General features: G+C 46.6%; 2 protein-coding genes across 4 annotated transcripts in view; one reads left to right on the plus strand and one right to left on the minus strand.

The window, feature by feature from the left end:
- Nucleotides 1-26,903, plus strand: part of LOC144818472 (uncharacterized) — a 301,011-nt gene that overhangs the window by 226,514 nt on the left and 47,594 nt on the right. The gene's annotated exons all lie outside the window — the stretch shown is intronic.
- The window catches only part of MYOZ2 (myozenin 2), a 215,133-nt gene continuing 195,613 nt past the window's right edge, over nucleotides 7,384-26,903 (minus strand). The window contains exon 6 of the mRNA XM_078675937.1: nucleotides 7,384-8,008. Within this exon, the coding sequence (XP_078532063.1) occupies nucleotides 7,777-8,008 (232 nt within the window). The 3' untranslated portion in view covers nucleotides 7,384-7,776. The remainder of the gene's footprint in view (nucleotides 8,009-26,903) is intronic.

The following is a 26,903-nucleotide window of genomic DNA, read 5'->3' on the forward strand; positions in this document are numbered from 1 at the left end:
GGGAACAAGGTGCCTTGTAAGGTGCGGTCGCTCCCACGCACCTCAGTGACCCCGAGCGCAGTGTCCTGAGCGGAGCGTGCACACATGCCAGGAGAGTGTTCACGCCGCCACTTATAAAAACCGGCAAAAAACAACAAGTGATGGACTGAATGTGGATCAATGTCACACACTCCCCCAGTCAAAAGATCTGGGCCCAAATCCATCGTTTTTTTGCACTCCACACCACCCTGGGTCAGATAATGGCTTTATGCAAATCAGCTCTGACCCTGTTGCCCCATGGGAACAGTCCAGTCCGAACTACAACAGCCATATCTTTCCCAGACCGGAATCAAGCATCCGAGGACCGGACCGGTTTCGAGGTAACACCTCTCTTCAGCCCGGCTAGCTTGACTCCAAGTGGTGTGGAGTGCCTGGGACCCACGTCTGGGCATCCCCAGCGCACTTAGGGCGGCAATTGCAAAAAACAACAAGTGATGGACTGAATGTGGATCAATGTCACACACTCCCCCAGTCAAAAGATCTGGGCCCAAATCCATCGTTTATTTGCACTCCACACCACCCTGGGTCAGATAATGGCTTTATGCAAATCAGCTCTGACCCTGTTGCCCCATGGGAACAGTCCAGTCCGAACTACAACAGCCATATCTTTCCCAGACCGGAATCAAGCATCCGAGGACCGGACCGGTTTCGAGGTAACACCTCTCTTCAGCCCGGCTAGCTTGACTCCAAGTGGTGTGGAGTCAAGCTAGCCGGGCTGAAGAGAGGTGTTACCTCGAAACCGGTCCGGTCCTCGGATGCTTGATTCCGGTCTGGGAAAGATATGGCTGTTGTAGTTCGGACAGGACTGTTCCCATGGGGCAACAGGGTCAGAGCTGATTTGCATAAAGCCATTATCTGACCCAGGGTGGTGTGGAGTGCAAAAAAACGATGGATTTGGGCCCAGATCTTTTGACTGGGGGAGTGTGTGACATTGATCCACATTCAGTCCATCACTTGTTGTTTTTTGCAATTGCCGCCCTAAGTGCGCTGGGGATGCCCAGACGTGGGTCCCAGGCACTCCACACCACTTGGAGTCAAGCTAGCCGGGCTGAAGAGAGGTGTTACCTCGAAACCGGTCCGGTCCTCGGATGCTTGATTCCGGTCTGGGAAAGATATGGCTGTTGTAGTTCGGACTGGACTGTTCCCATGGGGCAACAGGGTCAGAGCTGATTTGCATAAAGCCATTATCTGACCCAGGGTGGTGTGGAGTGCAAAAAAACGATGGATTTGGGCCCAGATCTTTTGACTGGGGGAGTGTGTGACATTGATCCACATTCAGTCCATCACTTGTTGTTTTTTGCAATTGCCGCCCTAAGTGCGCTGGGGATGCCCAGACGTGGGTCCCAGGCACTCCACACCACTTGGAGTCAAGCTAGCCGGGCTGAAGAGAGGTGTTACCTCGAAACCGGTCCGGTCCTCGGATGCTTGATTCCGGTCTGGGAAAGATATGGCTGTTGTAGTTCGGACAGGACTGTTCCCATGGGGCAACAGGGTCAGAGCTGATTTGCATAAAGCCATTATCTGACCCAGGGTGGTGTGGAGTGCAAAAAAACGATGGATTTGGGCCCAGATCTTTTGACTGGGGGAGTGTGTGACATTGATCCACATTCAGTCCATCACTTGTTGTTTTTTGCAATTGCTGCCCTAAGTGCGCTGGGGATGCCCAGACGTGGGTCCCAGGCACTCCACACCACTTGGAGTCAAGCTAGCCGGGCTGAAGAGAGGTGTTACCTCGAAACCGGTCCGGTCCTCGGATGCTTGATTCCGGTCTGGGAAAGATATGGCTGTTGTAGTTCGGACAGGACTGTTCCCATGGGGCAACAGGGTCAGAGCTGATTTGCATAACGCCATTATCTGACCCAGGGTGGTGTGGAGTGCAAAAAAACGATGGATTTGGGCCCAGATCTTTTGACTGGGGGAGTGTGTGACATTGATCCACATTCAGTCCATCACTTGTTGTTTTTTGCAATTGCCGCCCTAAGTGCGCTGGGGATGCCCAGACGTGGGTCCCAGGCACTCCACACCACTTGGAGTCAAGCTAGCCGGGCTGAAGAGAGGTGTTACCTCGAAACCGGTCCGGTCCTCGGATGCTTGATTCCGGTCTGGGAAAGATATGGCTGTTGTAGTTCGGACAGGACTGTTCCCATGGGGCAACAGGGTCAGAGCTGATTTGCATAAAGCCATTATCTGACCCAGGGTGGTGTGGAGTGCAAAAAAACGATGGATTTGGGCCCAGATCTTTTGACTGGGGGAGTGTGTGACATTGATCCACATTCAGTCCATCACTTGTTGTTTTTTGCAATTGCCGCCCTAAGTGCGCTGGGGATGCCCAGACGTGGGTCCCAGGCACTCCACACCACTTGGAGTCAAGCTAGCCGGGCTGAAGAGAGGTGTTACCTCGAAACCGGTCCGGTCCTCGGATGCTTGATTCCGGTCTGGGAAAGATATGGCTGCTGTAGTTCGGACAGGACTGTTCCCATGGGGCAACAGGGTCAGAGCTGATTTGCATAAAGCCATTATCTGACCCAGGGTGGTGTGGAGTGCAAAAAAACGATGGATTTGGGCCCAGATCTTTTGACTGGGGGAGTGTGTGACATTGATCCACATTCAGTCCATCACTTGTTGTTTTTTGCAATTGCCGCCCTAAGTGCGCTGGGGATGCCCAGACGTGGGTCCCAGGCACTCCACACCACTTGGAGTCAAGCTAGCCGGGCTGAAGAGAGGTGTTACCTCGAAACCGGTCCGGTCCTCGGATGCTTGATTCCGGTCTGGGAAAGATATGGCTGTTGTAGTTCGGACAGGACTGTTCCCATGGGGCAACAGGGTCAGAGCTGATTTGCATAAAGCCATTATCTGACCCAGGGTGGTGTGGAGTGCAAAAAAACGATGGATTTGGGCCCAGATCTTTTGACTGGGGGAGTGTGTGACATTGATCCACATTCAGTCCATCACTTGTTGTTTTTTGCAATTGCCGCCCTAAGTGCGCTGGGGATGCCCAGACGTGGGTCCCAGGCACTCCACACCACTTGGAGTCAAGCTAGCCGGGCTGAAGAGAGGTGTTACCTCGAAACCGGTCCGGTCCTCGGATGCTTGATTCCGGTCTGGGAAAGATATGGCTGTTGTAGTTCGGACAGGACTGTTCCCATGGGGCAACAGGGTCAGAGCTGATTTGCATAAAGCCATTATCTGACCCAGGGTGGTGTGGAGCGCAAAAAAACGATGGATTTGGGCCCAGATCTTTTGACTGGGGGAGTGTGTGACATTGATCCACATTCAGTCCATCACTTGTTGTTTTTTGCAATTGCCGCCCTAAGTGCGCTGGGGATGCCCAGACGTGGGTCCCAGGCACTCCACACCACTTGGAGTCAAGCTAGCCGGGCTGAAGAGAGGTGTTACCTCGAAACCGGTCCGGTCCTCGGATGCTTGATTCCGGTCTGGGAAAGATATGGCTGTTGTAGTTCGGACAGGACTGTTCCCATGGGGCAACAGGGTCAGAGCTGATTTGCATAAAGCCATTATCTGACCCAGGGTGGTGTGGAGTGCAAAAAAACGATGGATTTGGGCCCAGATCTTTTGACTGGGGGAGTGTGTGACATTGATCCACATTCAGTCCATCACTTGTTGTTTTTTGCACTTATAAAAACCGGAGCGGCGCGAAAATCTGTAATTTTCTGGTTTGCCCTGAAGAATTTCTTTCTTAATGGGCCATGGCTGCGGGCTGTTTGTGGGCCTTAGTGAAATTATTTCATTGCAACACCGTCATGCGCTAATACATTTGGGTGTACTAGAGTAAACTGAAAGTGTACAATATTTCTTAAAGGAAAATATTTGTCCTATATATCTCATATAACTTTGTTATCATCCCAGACTCAGGGATGTAGCTTCCCTCGTTGCAGCAGGTGCAGTGGCCCCAGCGCTCAAAGGGGCCCACGCAACCCCAATTATTGCTGTATTTTGTCATTCATATTACAGCTGGGAGCTTCATTGCTTTCTCGCCCTAAGGCCCATTACAGTGTCTATGATACTTGACAGCCTTGAAATTAATTGAGCTCTATATCACTGTATCCAAAACTACTTTGTCCCCTAAATCACAGCCCAGATACAGCAGGGTCCCAGTTAAGTACAAGAAAAGGTAAGTGACCAAAGAGGCACAGTGATTTCGATGAACACCTCTGATAAAGGAATATCCTCCCCCAGTTACTGCTCGAGCAATTGGTGGATGACAATCAGGGTGGCGGATCCCTGCCTTCCTTTGAAGGGAAAAGTCTCTGCGGGAGGCAGGTATTTGCCCACAACAAAGAATAAATTGGTTAAGAAAACAATTTTTTTATATTGGTTGTCTGACTTTGAAAATGCAACCTTTGTTGTATATTTATCAATTGTAGGAACATATAGATGCTGCAAATGGTACTTCAGTTCTTTAGTTATTCCTCTGAATACAGCAAAATCTTAGTGAGTCTCCCCCATAGTGTGACATTTTGTGGAGCGTGAAACCAAGCAATGAAGTACATGGAAAGAGATAAATATTGGCAATTACACCCTTTTGATCAATAAGACCTACAAAATTTTGAAACTGCTTCAAACCCCCTGAAATGGAAAGTTAGGATACTGATATGAGTTGTGTGCCCAGAAGATATAAAAGTAAAGAAATAATCCTAAAAGATCTCATACCCCCATCCTTTGCACTTTATTGCACCATAATAGAGCAAAGCACATCAAGCTGAAATCAAATGAACACAGGGAAGGTATTTTGATGTTGCAGACAGTACAAAAATAAGCAAAATCACTTAAAGCTGGAATTTTTACATTTTATCTGTACATACTACAAAGAACAAATATAAATAGAAAGCAGTTTTAAAAGTGTTCTTGGGTGATCTATGAGTGACTAACACTTAAAGTAAACACATACTGAAAAGGCACATTCCAATTAATAAATTCAATTTTGTATTCAGTCCTATTTAGTATCAGATCCAGGACTTTGCAGATTCTTTGAATAACAACTAATGGCCAATTTGTCCCTGGAAAAGGTATCAACCCTAGGGTGAGTTACCTGACTGCTGCTTTCCACCAGTGCCTGAGAGCAGCTTTGCTTTCAGTCTTGAGCTGCGATGTGTTTTGTTGCTTCAGCCGGGAGGAAGGAAAAAGTCTATAGCTGCAATTTAAAGATGTATCAGAGCTCATGGAGAGCCACGGGCAGTTCTCCTCATGGTTTCCCGCTCTGGCTCACGGTAGTTTTTGCTTCTTACGGGGTCCCTTGCATGCTGTTTTATGGGGGCCCAGCCACCAGCCCAAGCAGCAGCCATGCCTTCTATGATGAGGCTAGTAAAATGAAAACATCCTGCATAGTCTCAGTCACCGACGCTGACAACACTGTGAAGTCCGGCAAGCACGCACACAGTACATTGCCACTGAGGCCCCAAGTGGACTATGTGTCACCAACCCCACAATCTCTGTGTGCCTGCAGCCAGCACCACAATAAGAAAACCAATGTTTCATTTGCCCAACACTTAATTCATAGTTGTATCTCAGTACTTACTGTGGATGACGCTATTCAGTAATTCTGTCAAAGGCGGGTGTATTAAGCTAAACGTTAACATTGGGTGCTAGAATACAAACCAGGTAATTCATCAACTCGTGTTCTAAAGTTTACAGTGGCAATAGCAAGTAGGGCATACTACCGTACCCTGTATATGGCTTAATGCTTTGACGTTCCTCAAAAGGCAGGCGGGAACTTCCAAAGAAAGCATATCATGCGCTTTCCTAAAATTAATCAATTTGATTGTGACTGGTATACTGTGACTGGCGGTGACTGGTGGTTATACTTACTGTGTTCCTTCTGTGGTTCCTCTTCTTCTTCCTCTCTGCAGCGTGACTCTCAAAAGGTGACGACTGGCCATCTCACTGCTGTCTCCTAACTGCATGATGCAGCAGTGCACTCTCCCTCGCCCAGTGGACTCCAGTCGGCAGTCCCGGGCTGCATAGAAATAATTTGCCGGAGTGGCCAATAATTTAGCTCCTGTGCCACCTGACAGAGCGGGCGGCCTGGACAGGTTTGAGCACCATCACGCCTTACACATTGTGCTTTTGGACGTTCTGCATTTCTTAAGTAACACATAAGTTATAAATCTCTGCTTAGCCTAGTGTACCGCTCAGCTGATATTTTGCTGCTTCTTTCTGTCTCTGCATCCAGATATATAATACAACAAGTACCATTACACCTCTAGCAGTAAAATCTTATGATGGTACCACCATTGGAGTCTCATGCTTTTTTAAACCCGAAGTGTACTTGCCTGTGTAACCAATTCATGTCATGGCATATGTATCCAAATTACAAACCTGTCTTAAGACCCTTAACGTGGTGCTGTATGTGTGGAAATGCACAGTCTTTTCACTTTTTTACACAAAAGTTTGGAGTGATATTTAGCGCTGTACCCACAAATGCGGCTTGGTTCCTGGCACACATTGCCATGGCTGCAGTGCACGGAACACCTACACAGCCGCACACAAAGGAAAAAAATTAGAGGGAACATTGCCTGGCACACATGCCTGGGGCTTTTTCAAGGCCATAATTAATGATCAGAAACATTGTTTTATGATATGTACCACGGGATTCCATCAGAGCATCTGGTGGATTTTGGTTTCCTATTCTAACTTCTAAAGAGTCTATGCTCTTCGGAATTACTCATCTAACAGAGGACCGTTTTCTTTAGTTTTTAAGTTGTTCAGCAAACAATGTGTCTTCTTCCTAATCACTCCACCTTCCTTCCTTCTGCCTTAATATCAGCAAACTATTGTAAGGGGCCAAACACACGTTGGCTGTCCCACCTGAAGAATAACATTTAAACAAGAAAAATTGCACTGCATTCCCTTACCTAAAATGTGTCCTTGATGGTACCCAGGAGCAGATGAATAACAATTATTTTTTCAATAGAGAAGCTTGGCTTGCTTTTTTTAGAGCAATATGTTCCAGAGGATCAGTAGCAATTCCAACCTGCTCTTCAAAAATGCTCTGTTGTGAATAAATGTGGACCACTTGTGTTGGCGAGAAGGTGTAGAAGTAAAGAAGGGAGTAATCACACTGTTTGAACCATTCAGTGTTATTTCCTAACACGATTCTCTACTTACATATGTACAAGCATGTCCAGGACTGGAAACAGAGTTCAGTTATTGGGTCAAGCATATCACCACCAAACAAAAGTAGTGAAAAGCATAGCTCTCTGTTAGATCCCACAATGATGGTCTAATTCAAAAGCACAGAGAATACAGACTGGTTATGCATACCTCTGGATATCTTACAAGTGGGAAATGAATGAAGAACATAAATGAAGACCCATCACTTCAATACTCATTGAAAAGGTTTTTTGTTTTATTATTAATCTCGTCCCAATGTATACCATGCCGTAAATCCTGCATGGAAAAAGAAAATGAAGAGACTACTACATAAGTGGTATCATTATTGATTCTACCCTGATGTGTACTCTTGTTTTCTCACTATGACAGGACTAACAAATTAATAGGTAATTTGGATCCAGGAAAGCATGGACCAAGAACATGCAAGAACCACAATTTTCTTCATGGGAGATTGCAAATGATTTTATTTTGGATCTATAAAAGTTGCTCCCGTAAAGAGACACGACATCAAAAGCCAGAGTTAAACCGTCGCTGATAATATCACCATAATCAACCTGCCTTGACTCTTCTGCCCATGTTTCATTTTGTGCACGAGAACACCCTCACTTACAGGTCGTCTGTTTCTGCAGCCGTGGGGTCTGCAAGGTGGGCGAGCAGCACAATAGGGGTGTACTCGCCTGTCCATCCCTGCGCCATCCTGTTGAAGGAGCGCCTGTAGCGTAGAGGATTGAGCATCAGGGCTAAGGCTGGGTCATTCAACGGAGACAGGTCGATCTTAGGGAGCCTGAATGTTACCAGCCGTGACGCTTTCTCAAAGCCTCCAAATGGCATAGCAGCTCTGTAAATTGATGAAGAAAGAGAAAAAAGGGTTGTTAGAAATATCAACATTTTGATTGAATAACTCTTAACTCTTTGATTTTGAGCAAACAGTGTTGTGGGATACCATAAAAGTTTAGCAAGTTTTTTTAACAGCTTGCCGCACGTGGGTTTCATTTAACAGTGGCAGTCAAAGGATAAAGCCATATTACAAATATAGACACACCACATGGTATTCACAAATGCTCAGTAAGCAAGCTTATTATCTTAAACATTATTGCCAATCCTTATCAAAAACAGAGGCAGGTCTATTATTAATATGACAGAATTAACATCAATTATAAGAAATAATAATATCTTAATTCCTTGTAGTACTACAAATCAGCATTGATTCCTCTAAACAATGTAAATAAAAAGCATTTCCCAATTTAACAGTACTTAATTTATCTTCCGTGGAGTGAATAAGATGTAGTAAGGCAGTCCCTTCCAGCCATAGATCACAAGGTCTAAACTGTAAGGCTGGTGTGAAGGCTGAGTCAAAGTGTTAAGGGGTGTAGGGTGAGGGGAACGATGCCCATTCATTTTACCGATTCACCTCATCTCACACTTCAAGGCTGATCCAGGTTGGAGTGCTAAGGTAAGCGTTGAGTGGCCTGTCTAATTTTGGTTTCCACAATACATTCCAAATAGATCTATCCACCACTTCTCTGTCCATGTGGAGCCAATGTTTGTCAGATTCCCTCACTGACCATTCAGAAAAGACCCTCAACTTCAATTCAAGGCCTTTCTAGAGCACGCAGCTGCCTCCGGAGAGGCTTTCCGGCGCTACTGAGCCACCTTGCAGTATAGTGCAAAGTCATGTAGGGCTAATCCTCCAGCCTCCCTTGGAAGTGTCAATACTTTATAGGGGAGTTGAGCTCTGCAGGCTTGCCATATAAACCGAGTGATCAAGGAATGCAGGGTAGAGAAAAAGACTTCAATGGGGAGTCCCTGATAAAGGTAAAGGAGTCATGGCAAACCAGTCATTTTAACCACATCGACATGACTGGCCCATGTTCGATATAATGAAGCCCAGCGTATGAGGTCATCTTTAAGCTGTTGTAAGAGTGGAGGGTAATTTGTTCTGTAAAGATCAGCCACTCTTGGAGTGATCCTAATCCCCAAATAGGTGAGTTATTTTTTAGCCCAATGAAAGGGAGTGGATCCCACTACTGCCTCCATCTCGCTAGTGGAAAGCGCCAGATTTAGAAGAAAGGATTTATGGAGATTGATTCGAAAACCTGCTGCTGACTCCTTTCAGTTTGTAGGGCAGTCAGGGACAATTGAGGGGATAAGTGATAGGAGCACATTGTCTGCGAACATGGAAATTTTGTGTTCCACCAATTCCAAAAGAGAGACCCTGGATGGAATCTATAGTATTCACTTTGGCTGCTAGTGGCTCAATACTTAGGGTAAATATAAGCGGTGATAACAGACACCCGTCTCATGCCACATTCAAGATCAAAGAGGTCAGAACCAGCCCCATTCACCATCACTAGAGGCTGTGGATGAACATAGTTGCTTGAATCACGCCTACAAACTGTTCTCTAAAACCAAATCAACACAGTGTGTGAAAAAGGAAGGTCCAGTCCACTTGGTTGGAAGCTTTTTTGGGGCCTAGTGCCAATAAAACTATTGGAATGTGCTTTTTAGTAGCTTTCTTGACCAGATGAACCACCCTCCTCAAGTTGTCATGAGTTTGATGCCTCTTAATGAAGCTGCACTGATCTAAATGGTTCAGGTCCGGCATGATATCCTCAAGCTCTGTGGCCAAATTCTTTGTTTTCAGTTTGGAATCTAAATTTAATAATAAAATAGGTCGGTAGGATGCACAAAAATGGGGCTCCTTCCCGGGCCTTGGAATGACGGAGATCAGTGCATCACTTGACGGGAAGCAGCTATGTAATTAAATAAAGCAGTCAAGTGAGGACCCCGGTCTGAGCTAAAAGTCTTGTAAAACTGGGCCCTAAACCCATCTGCCCTCCTGATTTATGGAGTTTAGGAGGGTCAATAGCCACCTAGAATTCATTGTCTCTGAAAGGTTCCTCCAAAATCTCGTTTTGGAAGTTCCACCCCCACTAGATAGGCAAGTTGTGCAGTCATGTCTGCAGGTTCAGAGGTGTAGAGTTGTTCATAAAAATCTTGTAAGACCCTGGCCTTTTCCTCATCTGTAGGGAGTCATCCCGGAGTTTAAGTGGGGTTGACTGATATGTTGTTTTTTATGTTAGGCCCGAAGCTGTCTCGCCAGATGCGAGCCAACCATATTTTCCTGTTCATAGGTGTCTTTTTTTTTTTTTTTTTTAAAGAACCTTTATTGTTACTGCAAATAAATACAAGCATGGGCCTACAACCACCCTGGCCGGCCGCTAGTCAAGTCGTAAGTACAGCAGGTCAATATAGAAAAATACAGCAGCCCAACAATAGTGGTCTAATAAGTGTCCAGGATAGGATTTTCATTCTAGCGCACTGTGCAAGAATCAGGATTCGAGAAGGTTCATTTTACAATAAAGAAAACTCAAAGTCGATGCCATACGCTCATACACGGCCCCACAGTAGCAATCATGAAGCAAGAAATCCGCAGATAGAGCAAATACGTTTGAAGTATTGGGGTGAAGGCATACGTGTCAGGATAAATGGGAAAACAAACACGTTTCGTAGCGAACTGTACCCCACCCCCAAAACGAAACATACTGTAGGAGACATGAAGAACGACGACACCAAAAAGAAAAAAGACAAAGGGCCATAGAAACAAAAAAAGGACAAATGAACAGACCCCATCCCCCTACCCCCCACCCTGCACCCCTGCAGAAGGCTACGGCCTATCCCCCCCCAGCAGCGTGCCTGTCACCCTAAATAAGAGACCCGAAATATAGAGAAAGAGAAAAGAAGAAAAAGGGAGGAAAAATGTGGGGAAGGGCCATCGATCTAGCCACCCGGCCCCCTCTCCACCACCGCGTACAGTATACGTCCTAAGAGCAAGATCAGGATAGCCACGGAAAACAGCAATCACCGACAGCACAATCAATTACATCCCCGCTGAGTGTCCCCCAAATCTCCATCAGCCAACAAAGAAGGCCCACCAAGCCCTATACGGTCTCACCCCTGGCCTTTTCTATCAGTAACACCAACATATGTCCACCTATCAAGCGGCATAGAGAGCAGTGTGGAGGATCCGAGTGTTCCGGGCGGACCGGGCAGAGTCGGTATTCCAAGAGACCTCAGCCACCAAAACCCAGCCGAACATGTATGGCGGAAATCCGTCTGTGTCAGCATCGACCCCGAAGTCATCCTCCAGTCAGAAAACAGTCTCATCAGCCAGGGAGAGAGAGGCACACCTTCCGACAGGCGCCGAAACGCCGCCGGGGCAGTCCAAACCATAGATCGACGTTGTTCCCCCAACCGCCGAACAACGAAGGGCGCCGACAAGCCACTCACATGCACAAGAGATCTGTCCAGAGCGATCTCATAAACCGGGTCTTCCAGCGTCTCCACGATCACAGGTGCTGCTGGAGCTCTCATCAATGACGCAGAGGCGGACACATCGGCGCTTACTTGAGACCGAGCCATGCCCGTGTGGAGCGGCGGGACAACAATGGCGGCCATCCTCCGTCCCAGATCCAGGGCGTCCCGGAGTAGGGTCGCGTGCAGGGTTGTCAGTGCAGCCAGGACATCTCTGGTCGTGGGCTCTCTCTCGTGTCGCCAGACCCCAGGATTCTCTCTCACAGCGGCTTCTCTACCCGGGGGTGATGTGCGTAAGGGGGCGCCATCCACCATCTTAGTTGATCCGGCCTCGTCCATTCTCCACCTCACCCCGGGACCGGGTCCCACACCAGGGGGCAACAGGATTCACCACGGGGACCCCGAAAGTCAAGGCGGGCTGCACAGCGGAGGGCCACCAGAAGGCTAAACAAAATCTCCGCCGCTCCCTGGGAGCCGCCCGTGGGTTCCAGGAGAGGCCGACAATCCTGCCCGGACACAACACTGAAAAGGGGGCCAAGGATCGTGCACTCCCCTCAACACTGCACCACCGCACGACCCACAAGGCACTCCGCTAGATGAACTGTGTCGGCACTCTCGCCATCGGTCCATCGGGTCCCGGTCTTCTCCGGCCGACTCCGCACCTCCACCAGAGGCCGTTGTTGGCGCAGTCGCGGCCGGCCACTCTTCTCACTCTACACCCCGGTCCCAGCCCCTCGAAGGCCGCAAAGCAGTTGGGGACATTTCCACGGGACTGCCGCACGTAGGAGCCCCAGGAGCAAACGGTAAGTGAAAGCTATCCTTCGCCTACTTAAACGCCGTTACGGCTCAGGATAATTGCCAGGATGTAGATGCGGGGTGAGAAGGCTCACGGAGCCGAGCGTCTATACAACCATCTCGGTCACCATCTTGGCACCTCCATAGGTGTCTTTTTTAAGGCACAATAACATCAACTACACTCTTTTTGTATATATGGCATTTAGCTTTCCCGCAAGATCATGACATTCCTTTGTAAAGAGAGTGTGGGGGAGTTCAGCCTAGAGTGCTAATCGATTGAGAATCTTCTGCTGCAACAGTATAGACATCAATGAGATGCATTTTCCCCTAATAACTGGATTAAAGGCATCCCAGTTAGTGGAAGGGTCAGTACTTTGAGAGTCATTTAGTGTAAGAAAGTCCTTGATGGCCTTTCAGAGCTTGTCTCGGAAAAGACAATCCCATACGAGAGGCACGGAAACACCCGAACTTTGGATTTCGGGGTATTACATTGGCCGCAAACGCTCCCAGGGAAATCTTCCAAATAGCAAAAAAGCTTACAAAGTGCCCTGCACCCAAGCTACTTTTAGACTCTTCTCAGTTACACTGTAACGAGCTCACGGAGGCCATTAACAAAAAAATCCTAGACATCTATAATACTTTCCCTCAGGCCACTTGTGTAGATAATTCAGGCCAGGAAGTGGACACTCCTAGGGGTAGCACCCGTCGACTGGAAGACCTTCTAACCATGGACCTGTCCACCTTATCACAACTTTTTGCCCAGGTCAAATCCGGCTCTGCTCTTGATCCTGCCCCTATCCATAAACTTCGCAAGGTAGAGGAAGCCGTACTCCCTGTTCTTCGGGAGGTGCTAAATTCCTCTATATCCATCTGTTAGGTGCCCTTGTCATGGAATATGCCATAAGAGCTCTCTTAAAAAAAAAACCTCAACCCTGAATTATGGGGTAACTATAGTCCAGTCTCACTCCTCCCTCGGACCAGCAAAATACTGGAGAAATATGTCAACAAAATTCTCTTGGAGTACTTAGAAACCCACTCCTTACTGCTTACCTCTCAGACAGGCTTCCGTCCAAACCATGGTAAGGAAACAGCTCTGTTAGCAGTAGTGGAGGAATCAAGGAAAATCCTTGACCAGGGAGGTGTAGTGGTTGTCATCCTTCTTGACCTGAGATCGCATTCGATACAGTCAACTACAACATCTTATTTGACAGACTTAGAATGGTGGAAGACTCAGGCAAGGTTTTGGCATGCATCAAGTCTTTCCTGAAGGATAGATCGTTTCAAGTATTCGAGGGCAACTGCACCTCCAAGCGTGTGCCACTCATGTGTGGAGTCCCTCAGGGCTTGTCATTAAGTCCCACTCTATTTAACGTCTATCTAAAACCTCTTGCCGAGCTAGTCCTCCCATATGGGATCCAGATCATTACCTAAGCGGACGACACACAGCTAGTGGTAGCGGTAAAACACCCAAAGAATATGCCAGTCAATCAGGAATCCTGTATGGAAACTGTGGCCACGTGGATGGACCAGTCATGTCTTAATCTCAATGGTGACAAGACCGAGGTAATGATCCTGGGTAACTACCACATCGCCACAGTTTGATTGAACTGGTCTAACTGTCTTGGCCCTCCGCCATCCCCCAAAGATAAGATCAAAAGCTTGGGAGTCTGGTTGGATAAGCCTCTCAAATTCAACTGCCAAGCAGTCAAGTTAGTGGCCTCCTGTTTTGGTATCATCAGAATGCTGCCGAAAATTCTCCCACTTCTCCCTACACCTGCTTGAAGAGTCATGATCCAGGCGTTGGTGCTCTCCCGTCTGGACTATGGGAACTCCCTCTACCTTGGCACCCCAAAGTCTACCACAAGGAAATTGCAGGTTGTGCAGAATTGTGCAGCCAAGCTGCTTCATTACACCCCCAACTCGCATTCGCTAAAAAAAACGGTACTGGCTCCCAATAAATGAACGGACAATGTTTAAATCATTATGCATAGCACATAAAACACTCTGGGGGATCAGTCCAAAGATAAATCATTCTCTTGAGGCCTTCCATTGCCCTTCAAGATGCCTCCAGTCAGCCAGCCTATTTTTGGCAGCTGTACCTAATTAGGAGAGCCCGTTCAGGGGGCTGCGCCTTTTCTTACAATGCAGCCAGACTATGGAACACTCTCCCCATCCAGCTGCGCTCAATGGCCCACCACCTTTCCTTCCGGATCAGCTGAAGACTTGGCTCTTCCAGAAGTTGCCTTAACCACCCAACCTTCATTTGCTTGTTGTTGCTAGCGCGGGGATGCCTAAGGGTAGCCATGTGCTTAACAAATGCTAATTAATAATTATAATAATAATAATAATAATAATATTAATAATTCCACTCCATCATGATCTCCACTGGGGTGTGATCGGGAAGCCTAAAAGGGTTGAATCTGGCCTCTGTAATATTGTGCTGTAAAGATGACTTATAAGACATAGTCAAGCCTAAAGTATGTGTGATGGGAGAGGGAGAAAAGGTAGAGTCTCAGGTCGTCGGGTGAGTGGCTCTCCAGGCGTCTACAAAGCCTATATAATGGACTGCTTGTTTCAGGGGTTTGGAGAAGATCCCAGCTTGGGTTCAGTGTGAGTCAGGACTATCCAAAGCTCCATAAAGCCCCCCAGTAGGGACAATAAAGAGTGGTAAAACTGGCTTGGCCCGTATTAGGCGCATAAATCAAGGCCATCACACACAACCTTACCTTGATGTTCCCCTTGATCATCATCATGATTCTCCCTTCTTTGTCTGGTTTACTTCCCACCGGTTGAAACTTTAAAAAAGAGTGTAATAGGAGAGCTACTCCATTATGCCTAGTGGTGGCTGATGATTTATAGATCAGGGGGTACGCTTTATGTCATAGTCTGTGTTCATCACTATTCTTAAAGTGGGTTTCCTGAATCGCTATTGTATAGTCTCCAGTCAAGTAAATATTTCCATAATTTGTGGCACTTGACTGGAGATTTAAGGCCTTTAACATTCCATGACAGTGTTTTTAACACCATGAGGTTAGTGTATTACCTTTGTAATGCAAAACACAGACTCGTTGTAGGTAAATGTATAATCTCCTCCCCTCTTCCCATTGTGGAAAGGCTAAAATCTGTCCCCATTTCCACCTCCAGTCCCCTCCACCATCCCCCACATCATACTTTCTTGTATACAAGCATGCAATACAAAACAAAACAAAACAGTAAAACAACAAAATCAGGGAAACTAGTTCCCCAACAATGATTTAGAATCACTCTTGGCATGGTAGTTTCAGGAGTTTAGGTCAGACGCCGCTATGGTATTTCTGCAAGAGGCTAATACATTTCAAGGTGGACTGGCATCGGTCATGCAAAGAAGCACCAGACTAGTCAGAGTTCAAAGTGGCGCTCTCAAAAGCCTGCTCGGCCCGTAGGTTCAATTGCAGCAGCTGCTTCTCTCGGAAGTGTACTAGACAAGAGGAGTTGGGGTACCTAAACAAGGGCAGTAGTCAGAGGCAGTCTTTCTTAACAACGTTTTCAGGCCGTGGAGTGTATTTCTGTCGATTGAAACTCAGCTCTAGGTCCAACGTGTCCCTTGTCATTTCATTCGACGATGTGATTGCCATTGCCCTTTGTCAGGGCCGAACGTTGACCCCATAAATGGTTCCCCCATTTCCCCCTCAGATCTTTGCCACTCGGGGATCGGTATCCCCAGTAGGGCTGCAAATTCATTCAGCGCCACAAAGTGGTAAGGCTTGTTTTGATAGTCAAAGGAGAGGTCGAAGGGGGGTAAGCCCCTCTGTATTTGATGTGATCTCTGTGGAGCTTAAATTGTAGATGGCATGTCAGTATGGCGGGAGCAACATCCTGGAAGAGCAAGTACGTCGTCCCTGAAACAAGACTGTCTCTTGCTTCCAAGAAGCTTGTAGGATTGTTTCTTTCATTTTAAAGGAGTGAAAACAAATAGAATTGTCTTTAACTTACTAGAGCTGCCATCTGATAGGGGAACTGTGGCTTGGATTTTCAAGACCATCACAAACAGATTATTTTATGAATGTGAAAAAATGTGGTGAAACAAAAGAGGAACTGACTTGTGACTTGGCTTCCTCGAAAAAGTATTTTCCCATTATCAAAACAAGAAATCAGTGTTCCTTTGTCTGTAAATAGATCATGGGAACTTAGTGTTGCTATCTGAATTTGGAACTTCTTTATTATAATTAGTGGGTGAGCTGGCAACCCCTAAATGTATACACCCCAAAATATGACCTCAACAACTTGCCCACGGATTGATGAAGCAGAGACAGTGTTAAACCTCAGTTTCATAAGGCAATGTGTCCCTTAGGTAAGGCACCCTGTTGTAATGAAGAAACTTCGAAGCAAAGGTAAGTCAACATGAGACGCCTACGGGTATTCGTTCACGCTCTATAAATGTCAAAAAATAAATAAAAATAAATAAATGAACTTTATTCTGTCACCCACTCTCCAAGACTGTCAGAGTATTGCCAACATTCTAAGGCAAGTTCTGGCAGAACATACCAAAAGGGGAGGGGGGGAAGAAGGAGGAACGTACCAAAACAGATAGAGGAAAAAAAAGGGAAGAGAAATTACAACACATCTCCCTACGGCAACATGAGGAACTGAACTCGTCGAATCTCCCCCCGGAACCGGCACCGTCAGTAGCAATAACGGCAGCCTGAAAACTCAAAAGTACAGTCAATTAAGTAAGGACAGACTGAATAATTGAGTTCTAGAGTGGAATAGCAGTTTTAAGGATGTATTACAAAAATTTGAAAAATGCAGATCAGGGACCAAAATATGCAAATGCATGAAGGCATGAAGACTCTCAGAATAGGGCAATTCAGAATATTGTATCCGAAAGTCTTAAGGAAGGTTCTAGCTAACCCCCAAAATCAAGATTTTGTATACAAATTTCTTACATAGAAAATCATTAGTTGCAGAATCATTATTGTGTGAGCAAAGGAATTACATTCTCAGCAAATCTGAGAAAAGCTTTCTAAAATGTCATATTGCCTTAGCCTCTATCCCACTGCAAGAATATTGATTCTGCCCACTATATTCTAATGTCGTCCAGCGATGACAGGAAAACGAGTTACATGAACAACATTTATGAATGATAGGGTACAGTAAGCCAGCGGAAGGGTCTTGGGAAAAGTACCATTATTGCGACCATGTCAAAACGTTTTAATTGAGAACAGCAAGAAATAAGTCAATTGAAATAACAAACATGACTCTGCTTGACAGTGTGCAGCAGAAATGATAAACAGTGTGCGTGCAGGAGCAGACATCCATTTGGAACAAGTAGGCATCTCGGCCTAATTTGAGGCCTAGTTAGCAGGAGTCAGGAAAGCACCCTTTAACTCCAAATTCCTTAATTCATGTTTGATTACTTAGAACATTTAAATGATTACATACAAAACTTTAAAATTAATGCACAACAATGCTTGATGAATTAGTTTAAAAATGATAAAATCCTTCCATTTTATAGACTATAGCAAACTTAAAAAATCACAGCCAAAATAACTCACATTCACAGTCACAATTTCATGCTCAAAAGTTCATATGTTTAGTTTATTTTCTGCCAGCATCAGGATCTTCATGAAATGTGTGTTTAAAATAGGGTCATTCTGGTCTAACAAGTGAATGATAGCTTGCCGGCATGTTCTTATAAGCCCCATATTAAACAGTTGCCTAAACAGGTTTCGTCTTTACATGAAGAGAGCCAGACAAATGCAGAGTAAATAGATTAGAGAAACATCCGCTTTTTTTACGCAATCTCTAACAGAATATTGTCCATCTCCGTGGGCCACCTCAAGGCTTGATCGTGGGTTTTGCAGGTAACCTAGATGGTATAACATGAGTTTATATATTTTTAGGTCGAAGCACGACCTGCATTCAATGCGAAGCATTGATTGCAGTCAGCTTCGACAACTATTGTCATCCGTATTTGGGAATGTGGACACGACTCAGACGCGCGCTTTTGCAGTCTCAGTTTTGACCGCGGGAGCGCGCGTCTGAGCCGCGCTTGTGCAGACGAACTCACAGCTCCTGCTTTCGCTTCGCTCCGCTCGCATGCATTAACGGCGCACACATACAGACACAGCCAGCCCCCACCCCTCTGCATGCACGCACACACACACACACAGACGTGCGCACACATACACACGCTGCCGCCCCCCACCCCCCTGCACACACAAAGACACGCACGCATACACACGCCGCCGCCGCCCTCTGCCCCCCCCCCCACACACACACACGGTGGTTGGGTGACACGGCAGCTTACCGGGGCTCTTCAGATTGTAGCGGGCTTCCATGGCTGCGGCTGCGGCTGCAGCTGCTGCTCTCACGGATGCTCGTGGTGTGCCGGGTTCATGTCGGTGTTCCGCCGCCCCAGCTTTAGCCCTGACGTGGCACCAAGTTCGTGGCCCTGCCCCGGTGCTCACACTAACGCTGCAAGCTGCGGAGTTAACGAACTAGCTCAGAGGTTCAAACGTTTCACAGTCTAACTCCAGCGTCGTAAGGATACATAGACAGCCAAAACCCCCTGCTCTAGCAGGTCACTGAAGCAACACGATTTCCGGGTCACCAAACAACCGACCTCTAGGTAAAACGTAATTGGAGAGTCGTCTGAGAGAGGGCGGGCCAAGGGATGTACCACTGCAGCCAATCCTAGTGCGCTGCCCAGAATGTCTTAGTACTGATTTGCTGTGGTGTCTGCACGTGTATTGGTCGAGCCGCCCTCTGGTTCACGCGTATCGTCTGGTAACTGGTGCTCCCAGTTGGAGCGCACCCTCAGGCGTATGGTCAGGAAGCGAGTGATGATAGCCCGTCTCAGCCGAATAGGGCTGCCCGCCTTCGAATTTGGCGTGTATTGGTCGAGCCGCCCTCTGGTTCACGCCTATCGTCTGGTAACTGGTGCTCCCAGATGGAGCGCACCCTCAGGCGTATGGTCAGGAAGCGAGTGATGATAGCCCGTCTCAGCCGAATAGGGCTGCCCGCCTTCGAATTTGGAAGCTAACCCGGGGTTTGGGGGTGACACCGTGACAGCATGAAGGATCCGTGGAGGGAACGCTGGTTGGACCCGTCAGGGCCTCCGCGTGTGGTTGGAGTTATCTGTTTCCTTTAGACAGCAGGCCCGTTAGTTAGCTGTCATATGGGACGCAATTTGGGTAGCCCGGGCACGCGGTGGGCGTTCTCTAATGCTTACTAGGTATCTGTGTAGCATTTACTGACCTTGGGTGTAAGTGGCAGTGGTTAGATCCGCACTCTGTTACTGCAATAGTTGTGCCCACGGCCCTCCACCCGGCATGATAAACGTTTGCGGCATTAGTGGCTGAGTTGAGCCCGTTTCTAAAGGCACCCATTCACATGGTATTCTGAGTTCGGGAGCTTGAAGAAAGCAACAAATAGTTAATCAACATATGTAAATAGAGCTGCAAAAAGTGACAAGTCCGTCTCTAAAGAAAAGCCCGGACGATAACTGTACATTGTTATGTAGCTAAAAGTAAAATTAGTATAAGTTGGTTGTCTCACTAAAAGCACATCCTTTAAAATGTTTTAGACAAAGAAAGGATTCAATTTTTCATAGCTTGACATTGATTTGCCATGGTTGTAACAAGTCAGACCAACACATAATTACACGCCACACAATTACACTCTACTGAATACAACATACACTCCACATAATTATTTGCTACGTAATTCCACTGCGCTCAACGCAACATACACTCCAAATACCACTCCGCACCACATAATTACACGTCACATAATTACACTGCACTCAATGCAACATACATTCCAAATACCACTCTGTGCCACATAATTACACGCCACATAATTACACTCTACTGAATGCAACACACACTCCACACAATACCACTCAGTGCCACAATTATATGCTACATAATTACACTGCACTCAATGCAACATGCACTCCAAAAAAAACCACTCAGTGCCACATAATTGCACGCCACACAATTACACTCTACTAAATACAACATACACTCCACATAATTATATGCTACATAATTACACTGCGCTCAACGTAACATACACTCCAAATACCACTCAGTGCCACATAATTACATACCACATAATTACACTGCACTCAATGCAACGTACACTCCAAATACCACTCTGTGCCACATTACAAGCCACATAATTACACTGCACTCAATGCAACATACACTCCAAATACCAATCAGTGCCACTTAATTACACGCCACATAATTACACTGCACTCAACGCAACATACACTCCAAATACCACTGTGTCACATAATTACACGCCACATAATTACACTCTACTGAATGCAACACACTCCACACAATACCACTCAGTGCCACATAATTATGCTTCATAACTACATTGCACTCAATGCAACATACACTCCGAATACCACTCAGTGCCACATAATTACACTGCTCTCAATGCAACATACACTCCAAATACCACTCAGTGCCACATAATTACACGCCACATAATTACATTGCACTCAATGCAAAATACACTCCAAATACCACTCAGTGCCACATAATTACACACCACATATTTACACTCTACTGAATGCAAAACACCACACAATACCACTCAGTGCCACATAATTATGCTTCATAACTACACTGCACTCAATGCAACATACACTCCAAACAATACCACGCAGTGCCACATAATTACATGCCACATATTTAGACTCTACTGAATACAAAATACACTCCAGACAATACCACTCAGTGTCACATAATTATATGCTAAATAATTAGACTGCGCTCAATGCAACATACACTCCAAATACCACTCAGTGCCACATAATTACACACCACATAATTACACTACACTCAATGCAACATACACTCCAAATACCACTCAGTGCCACATAATTACACGCCACATAATTACACTGCACTCAATGCAACATACACTCCAAATACCACTCAGTGCCACATAATTACACGCCACATAATTACACTGCACTTGATGCAACATACACTCCAAATACCACTCAGTGCCACATAATTACACGCCACATAATTACACTCTACTGAATGCAACACACTCCACACAATACCACTCATTGCCACATAATTATGCTACATTGTTATTAGTAATATCAATACATCTAAGTCACGTAAATACAACACATATTGCATTACAAATGCTATAGGTGTCACATTTGCGAAAGTTAAAACTATTGGCATTGTAAATAACAAAGCTATTAATTTCGCTATTTTCAAAACCAACAGATAAATATACAATTTGTCATTTACAATACCAACAGCTCAAACTTTCCTAATGCCAGACCTATTGCATTGCAAATGCTTGTTTTACATATATCTTTATTTCAAAGTTCCAGAAAATACAAATAATCAACAGGAACATTGAAGTCCCCTGGTGGGGGTATGGGTGAGAGCCATACACAGGAAATATTAGACAGAATCAAATCCCTTGTCATGGTTAAACCAGCCTTAGTCGATAAGGAAAACCAAAACACGCATCTGTATAAGGTAGGGGAGTAGAGTGACCGAAACAGGAAAGGAACAAGCAATAATGAATGTGAAGAAAAAAATGGAAAAAAATAAGCTAAAAGTGAAAGATAAAAGGAAAAAAGGCGGTGGGGTGGGAGGGGGCGTGGTTGGGGGGGGAGTGAAGGGCACATATCCAACGACCCATGCATGGGGTTTTCCCACGGGCATTAGCCAGTCTCCATTGCTACTCGGAGGCCAAAAAATCTAGGGAGGGATTGGGTAGTGTGTCGAATCTTGCTGAGCAGAAGGACCATTTACTGTGACCCAGCTGGGTCGCAGATGGTGCAAAATGACCTAACATGATTGGGGGGGGGGTAGAGGATGGAAAGAAAAGGGAATTCACAAGCGCCGTTAATTGTCCCCGAGATGCAGGTGGCAGCAACCGTACTTGTGCCCTACAGAAGCCAGATTCAGTGCTAAAAAAGAGTGCCCAGACCGGTGGGTACATTTCAGATTTATCGTGGACTCTATAGATGAGTCTCTCATACAAGGCTGTCTTAAACATTGCTATGAGCCATTCATCATGGGTGGGAAGAAGGGGAGATCACCAGTGTTGGAGGATACAGATTTTTGCCACTGTGAATGCCGCTGCTAGGAAACACATCTCATGAGTGTTAAGATTAGGGTGTGTCATCCATATGACTTACGATGGTCAGTTGCCCTGGGAAGAGCAATGGCACCTTCAGGGCCTCAGTAATGGTGGATTGCACCTTCCTTCAAAATGTGTAGATATGGGAGCAGTTGCACAGGATGTGAACTACAGTACAGCCCTCTTGAACGCATCTCCAACAGTTAGAACGGTGGAAGGGGCCTGCAGAGCAGAGTTTTTGTGGGGTCCAGCACCAATCTTGTAAGGTTTTAAAAAGACCCAGCTTCATTATGGCTTCCTGGACTCTCTTGCCCAGGTCTACAATCAGGGCAGCCCATTCAGATTCAGTGTATTGAACCTGCAGTGTCCTCTAGCAGGATTCCCGCAATCGAGCAAGATGCGGTTTCGCATATAGGTGGAAAACTAACAAATTATACAATCCGGATATCATACCTCGGAATGACCCCAACCCGTCAAGTAACTCTCTGTGGGGGAATCGCACATGACCCATGGAGTGGGTCCCAGTTTGCTCCGCAGGCAATGTTGTAGTTGAGCATATTTCCACCATTGGTGAGCAGGTAGTTAGAATTCATCCTGGAGCGATTCAAAAGAGTGAATGCTCCCCTGTGAGATTAATTGCTCAAAAGTCAGTATTCCGCTCTGCACCAAGGGCCCCAGTATATAGTATTCCACCTATCCTTAGTGCTGTATTGTTACAAATTGGTGCATGATTGTGCAACCAGGTGTGAACCCGCAAGAGTTTGTGAGCCAATAGCAACCACCTCACCGTAAAATGAATGATCAATTTTTGTGTCAGGGAGGAAGCGGTTTTGTGGCTATAAAGTAGTTGTTACTCTGGGGTGGCTGAGGTGAGGGAGATGTTCGATGGTCTCCCACAGTGGTGTGTCCACTGCGGTAGCTCACAGCTCAGCCAGTTGTGACAGTTGTATAACAGTGTAATAATGCTCCACACAAGGGAGGCTGAGGCCCTCCTGCAGCCTGTGGGTCATCAGCTTGGAGGCTTTCAACCTGGGCGTTGAGGTGGCTCATACAAAGGTTTTGAGATCATGATCAATTGACCGCAGGAGGGACAGACTGACCGGACCAGGCAGCATACCCATTACATAGGCACTACCACCATTTTCATCTTCTGATTCTGGCCCTGTAGCGACAGGCGAAGGTGCGTCCATTTCGCATAGTCCAGTCGGGACCTAGCCTTCAGTGGGTCTTTGTTGTCTGTCACCATTCTCTCCATGCCTCTATCAAGGTTGATGCCCAAATATCAGAGTTAGTTTGCTTTCCACTGAAAGAGATAGTCAGCAACAGCCGCTGCAGTCATAATGCGGAACATGGGTAACACTTTGCTTTTCGTCCAGTTGATCTTGTGGTTCGATATAGAAGCAAAGTCTGCAATAAGGGACGGAAGGGCAGGGAGAGAGGCTAAGATTTGTAAACATCAATAGGATGTCATCCACGTACAATAAAATCTTGGAGGAGTCAGATGGAGTGAGCACGCCGGATATAGAGGCGTGTTGATGTATGGCTGTAGATAAGGGCTCCATTGCGAGCAGACACAGTAGGGGGATAAAGGGCATCCATGATGGTTGTCCCCCCAGATAGGAAAGGTTTTGGATCAAAACCCTCTGCAATTGTCCTGGGCCTTGGGGTTCCCATGAAGCCATCTAACCTTGGAGATAAAATTATCGCTCAGTCTGAACCTCTTAAGCATAACGAAGAGGTAGGGCCACTCATCCGGTCAAATGCATTTTTGGCGTCAAGGAAAAGTGCAAGGGCCTCTTCCGGCAAGTCTCTGGTCTACCAGAGAAGGTGTCCTAGAGTACGCAGATGATTATGGGACGTGCATCCTGCTAAGGAGCCTACTTGGTTCTGATGGCCAAGAGTAGGAATAACACGTTTGAGATGGGAGGCAAGTATTCCGGCAAAAATTTTGATAACCATTTTAAAACAGGATATCAGGCGGTAGCTCCTACAGAGGAGGGGTTCCTTTCCAGACTTAGGGAGGACAGCAATTAGCACCTTGTTGGATATAGCCGAGAGGCTGCCCTCCTGTTCCACCTATCTGTATGCATCATATAGGGAAGGCAGTATTTCAACCTTCATCCATTTGTGAAATTCCCCAGGAAAGCCAACCTCGCCCTGGGTCCTGTTGTAGGGAGGCTAGAAATTGCCAGAACGGTCTCTTCTTTGGTGATTCCCCCTTCTAGCAGAGCCCTTCCATCAGCATTATTACATGGACGTTGGAGGGAATAAAAACAAATGATCTTCCCTCTCCATGTCTCCACTAGCTTCCAAACTGTACATGGTTGAATAGTATGCCTCAAATTCTGAGGCAATTTCCTGGGGCGTTCAGAGCAGACGTCCCCGCGCACTACATATAGCAGAGATAACCATGGCTACCTCCCACTGTTTACGGTGAGCAGCTAAAAATCAGCCTGCTTTTTCTCCCTTTTTCATAGTGCTACGTGTGCAATCTATAGAGCATGTATTCCGCCTTGGATGTGTATAAGTTATATGAGTTCCCTTTTGCAGTTTCAAACTGTCATGGATGTCCTTGAGGTGGCGCGTGCATGCTTGCAAATTTTAACATATATCCGCCTCTAGTCGGGTCTGTTGTTCCTTCTGGCATTTGTTGGTGATCACTACATTGTGCATAATTTGACCATGAATAGTGGCCTTAGCTGCTACCCATAGGGTTTACTTGGAGACCAATTGCCGGATTTCCTCAAGATGAGTCACTTTTCTTTAGGCATTTTACAATACGAGATGTTAAGACGCAAAGGTTTTCGAACCAGTCTCGTCAGATCCCAGTCGATGGCCAAGCCTTTTGGCGAATGGGCCATAAAGGATCCCTTGCCACAGTTTACCATCAAAGGTGAGGAACTGATGGGAGATTAGGAAAAAGTCCAGCTGGGATTGAGTCCCATATACCGGTGATATGTGCGAGAAGTCCTCATCTCTTGCAAGAGTGCTATATCAGTCCGCTTAGAGGCCAGGTAGGAGAGGATTCTTTCCCTCTTCACATAGTGTGTCAAGCCATAAACATTCAAGGATACAATCTTAAGAGAAGTGGCAGCCAGCACAGTGAAGACTGCAGAGGAGTGCTTGGGTAGCACAGGGATACATCACAGATTGAGCGATCAGCGCTTTATCACCCTTACGTAATAGTAGGGGTGAACGGGCAAACATGTACGACTATGGAAAGGGCAGGGTAAGAGGAATGGGCAGTCAAGAAACATGCTGGACTGCACTACTCAAGAGAGGCAAAAAAGTAAGAACTCAGGTGCACCAAAGTGGGACCAGCCCGCAGGTGCTCACAGCAAAGGAGAAAGGGCAAGAGGAGAAGAGAAGCGAAGGGTGCTCCCAAATGGGGAAGGAGGGAAAGTGGGGGATTTAGGCAAGGAAGGTTAGAAAGTAAGACTATGCAGGAAATAGGCCAGCGTCAGAGCAGGGATATGCACACAGCTGTGTTGCACACAAGTCGCTTGTCTTTTGTGGGAGGTATATTGCCTCCAGCGGGCAAATCAATAAACAGTGGTAGCGCAAGAGGGAAAGAGTGGCAGAAGAAAGAAGGAGCTGTGGGGAACGGAGGCAAAACGGAGGTCCCATATAAAAGAAAAGTACCACATGGGGAAGTGCATATGGATGGGTATATTTGAGAGGGCCAGAAGGGTGAAGGGCAGAGGGAGCAGTCTGCCCTTTTGTTTCCATGTGGGGTGGTAAGGTACACAGGGCTGTATTGGGCAGTGCGGGAGGGGCAATAGGCGTAATTAACCAATGCCTATGGACACATGTCCTCTAGTCCCTTTGCACTCACATGAGAGCGTTTGAATACAGCATAGTCCAACGGGGTTACAATTAAGGAATAGCAGACCGTAAAACATTAGAAGCTGGGTCCCAGCGTATACAAACCATCACATCCAATCCACACTAATGTGAGTGCTGGTAACATTTGTTATACATGACATAGCAGTACTTGATATTAAAAAAATAGAAGAAAGAAACAATGTAGGCCTAGAAAAGCAAAAGTGTGTCCCGTATCTTCAAGGGACCCCAGGAGCCGGGATCGGGATTTGGAGTAAGAGCCAGCGTGTACTCGGGACAGCCCCAAAGGGAAGGCGGCTTCCTTCTGACTGCCGAGGTGTAGAAGGGTGGGGCGGGAGGGAGGGGTGCTTCAATATTGACACCATACACACTGGACAGTCAGGTCTGTTTCGGGGGCAGGATAAAGATCATGAGAGGAAGGAAGGGGGCGGAGTGGTGACAATGATGGGAAGGGAGAAAAAAGGATAGAAGAAAAGGGGAGGGGCCCAGGGAAGGCCTTGCTGGGCCAACAGCGCCACCATGGAGGGAGGCCGAAAGAATAGGGGCCCAGGCAGCCAAGGCATAAACAGGAGCCAAATCAGTCTCGGGATGGGAGTCCAGAGGATGAGGAAGGTTTTATGTCCTCCACAGCCTGGGTACCCACAAAGTACTATGCCACACAT

Source organism: Lissotriton helveticus, chromosome 2_1, assembly GCF_964261635.1.
Source record: "Lissotriton helveticus chromosome 2_1, aLisHel1.1, whole genome shotgun sequence".
Lineage (NCBI taxonomy): Eukaryota > Metazoa > Chordata > Amphibia > Caudata > Salamandridae > Lissotriton > Lissotriton helveticus.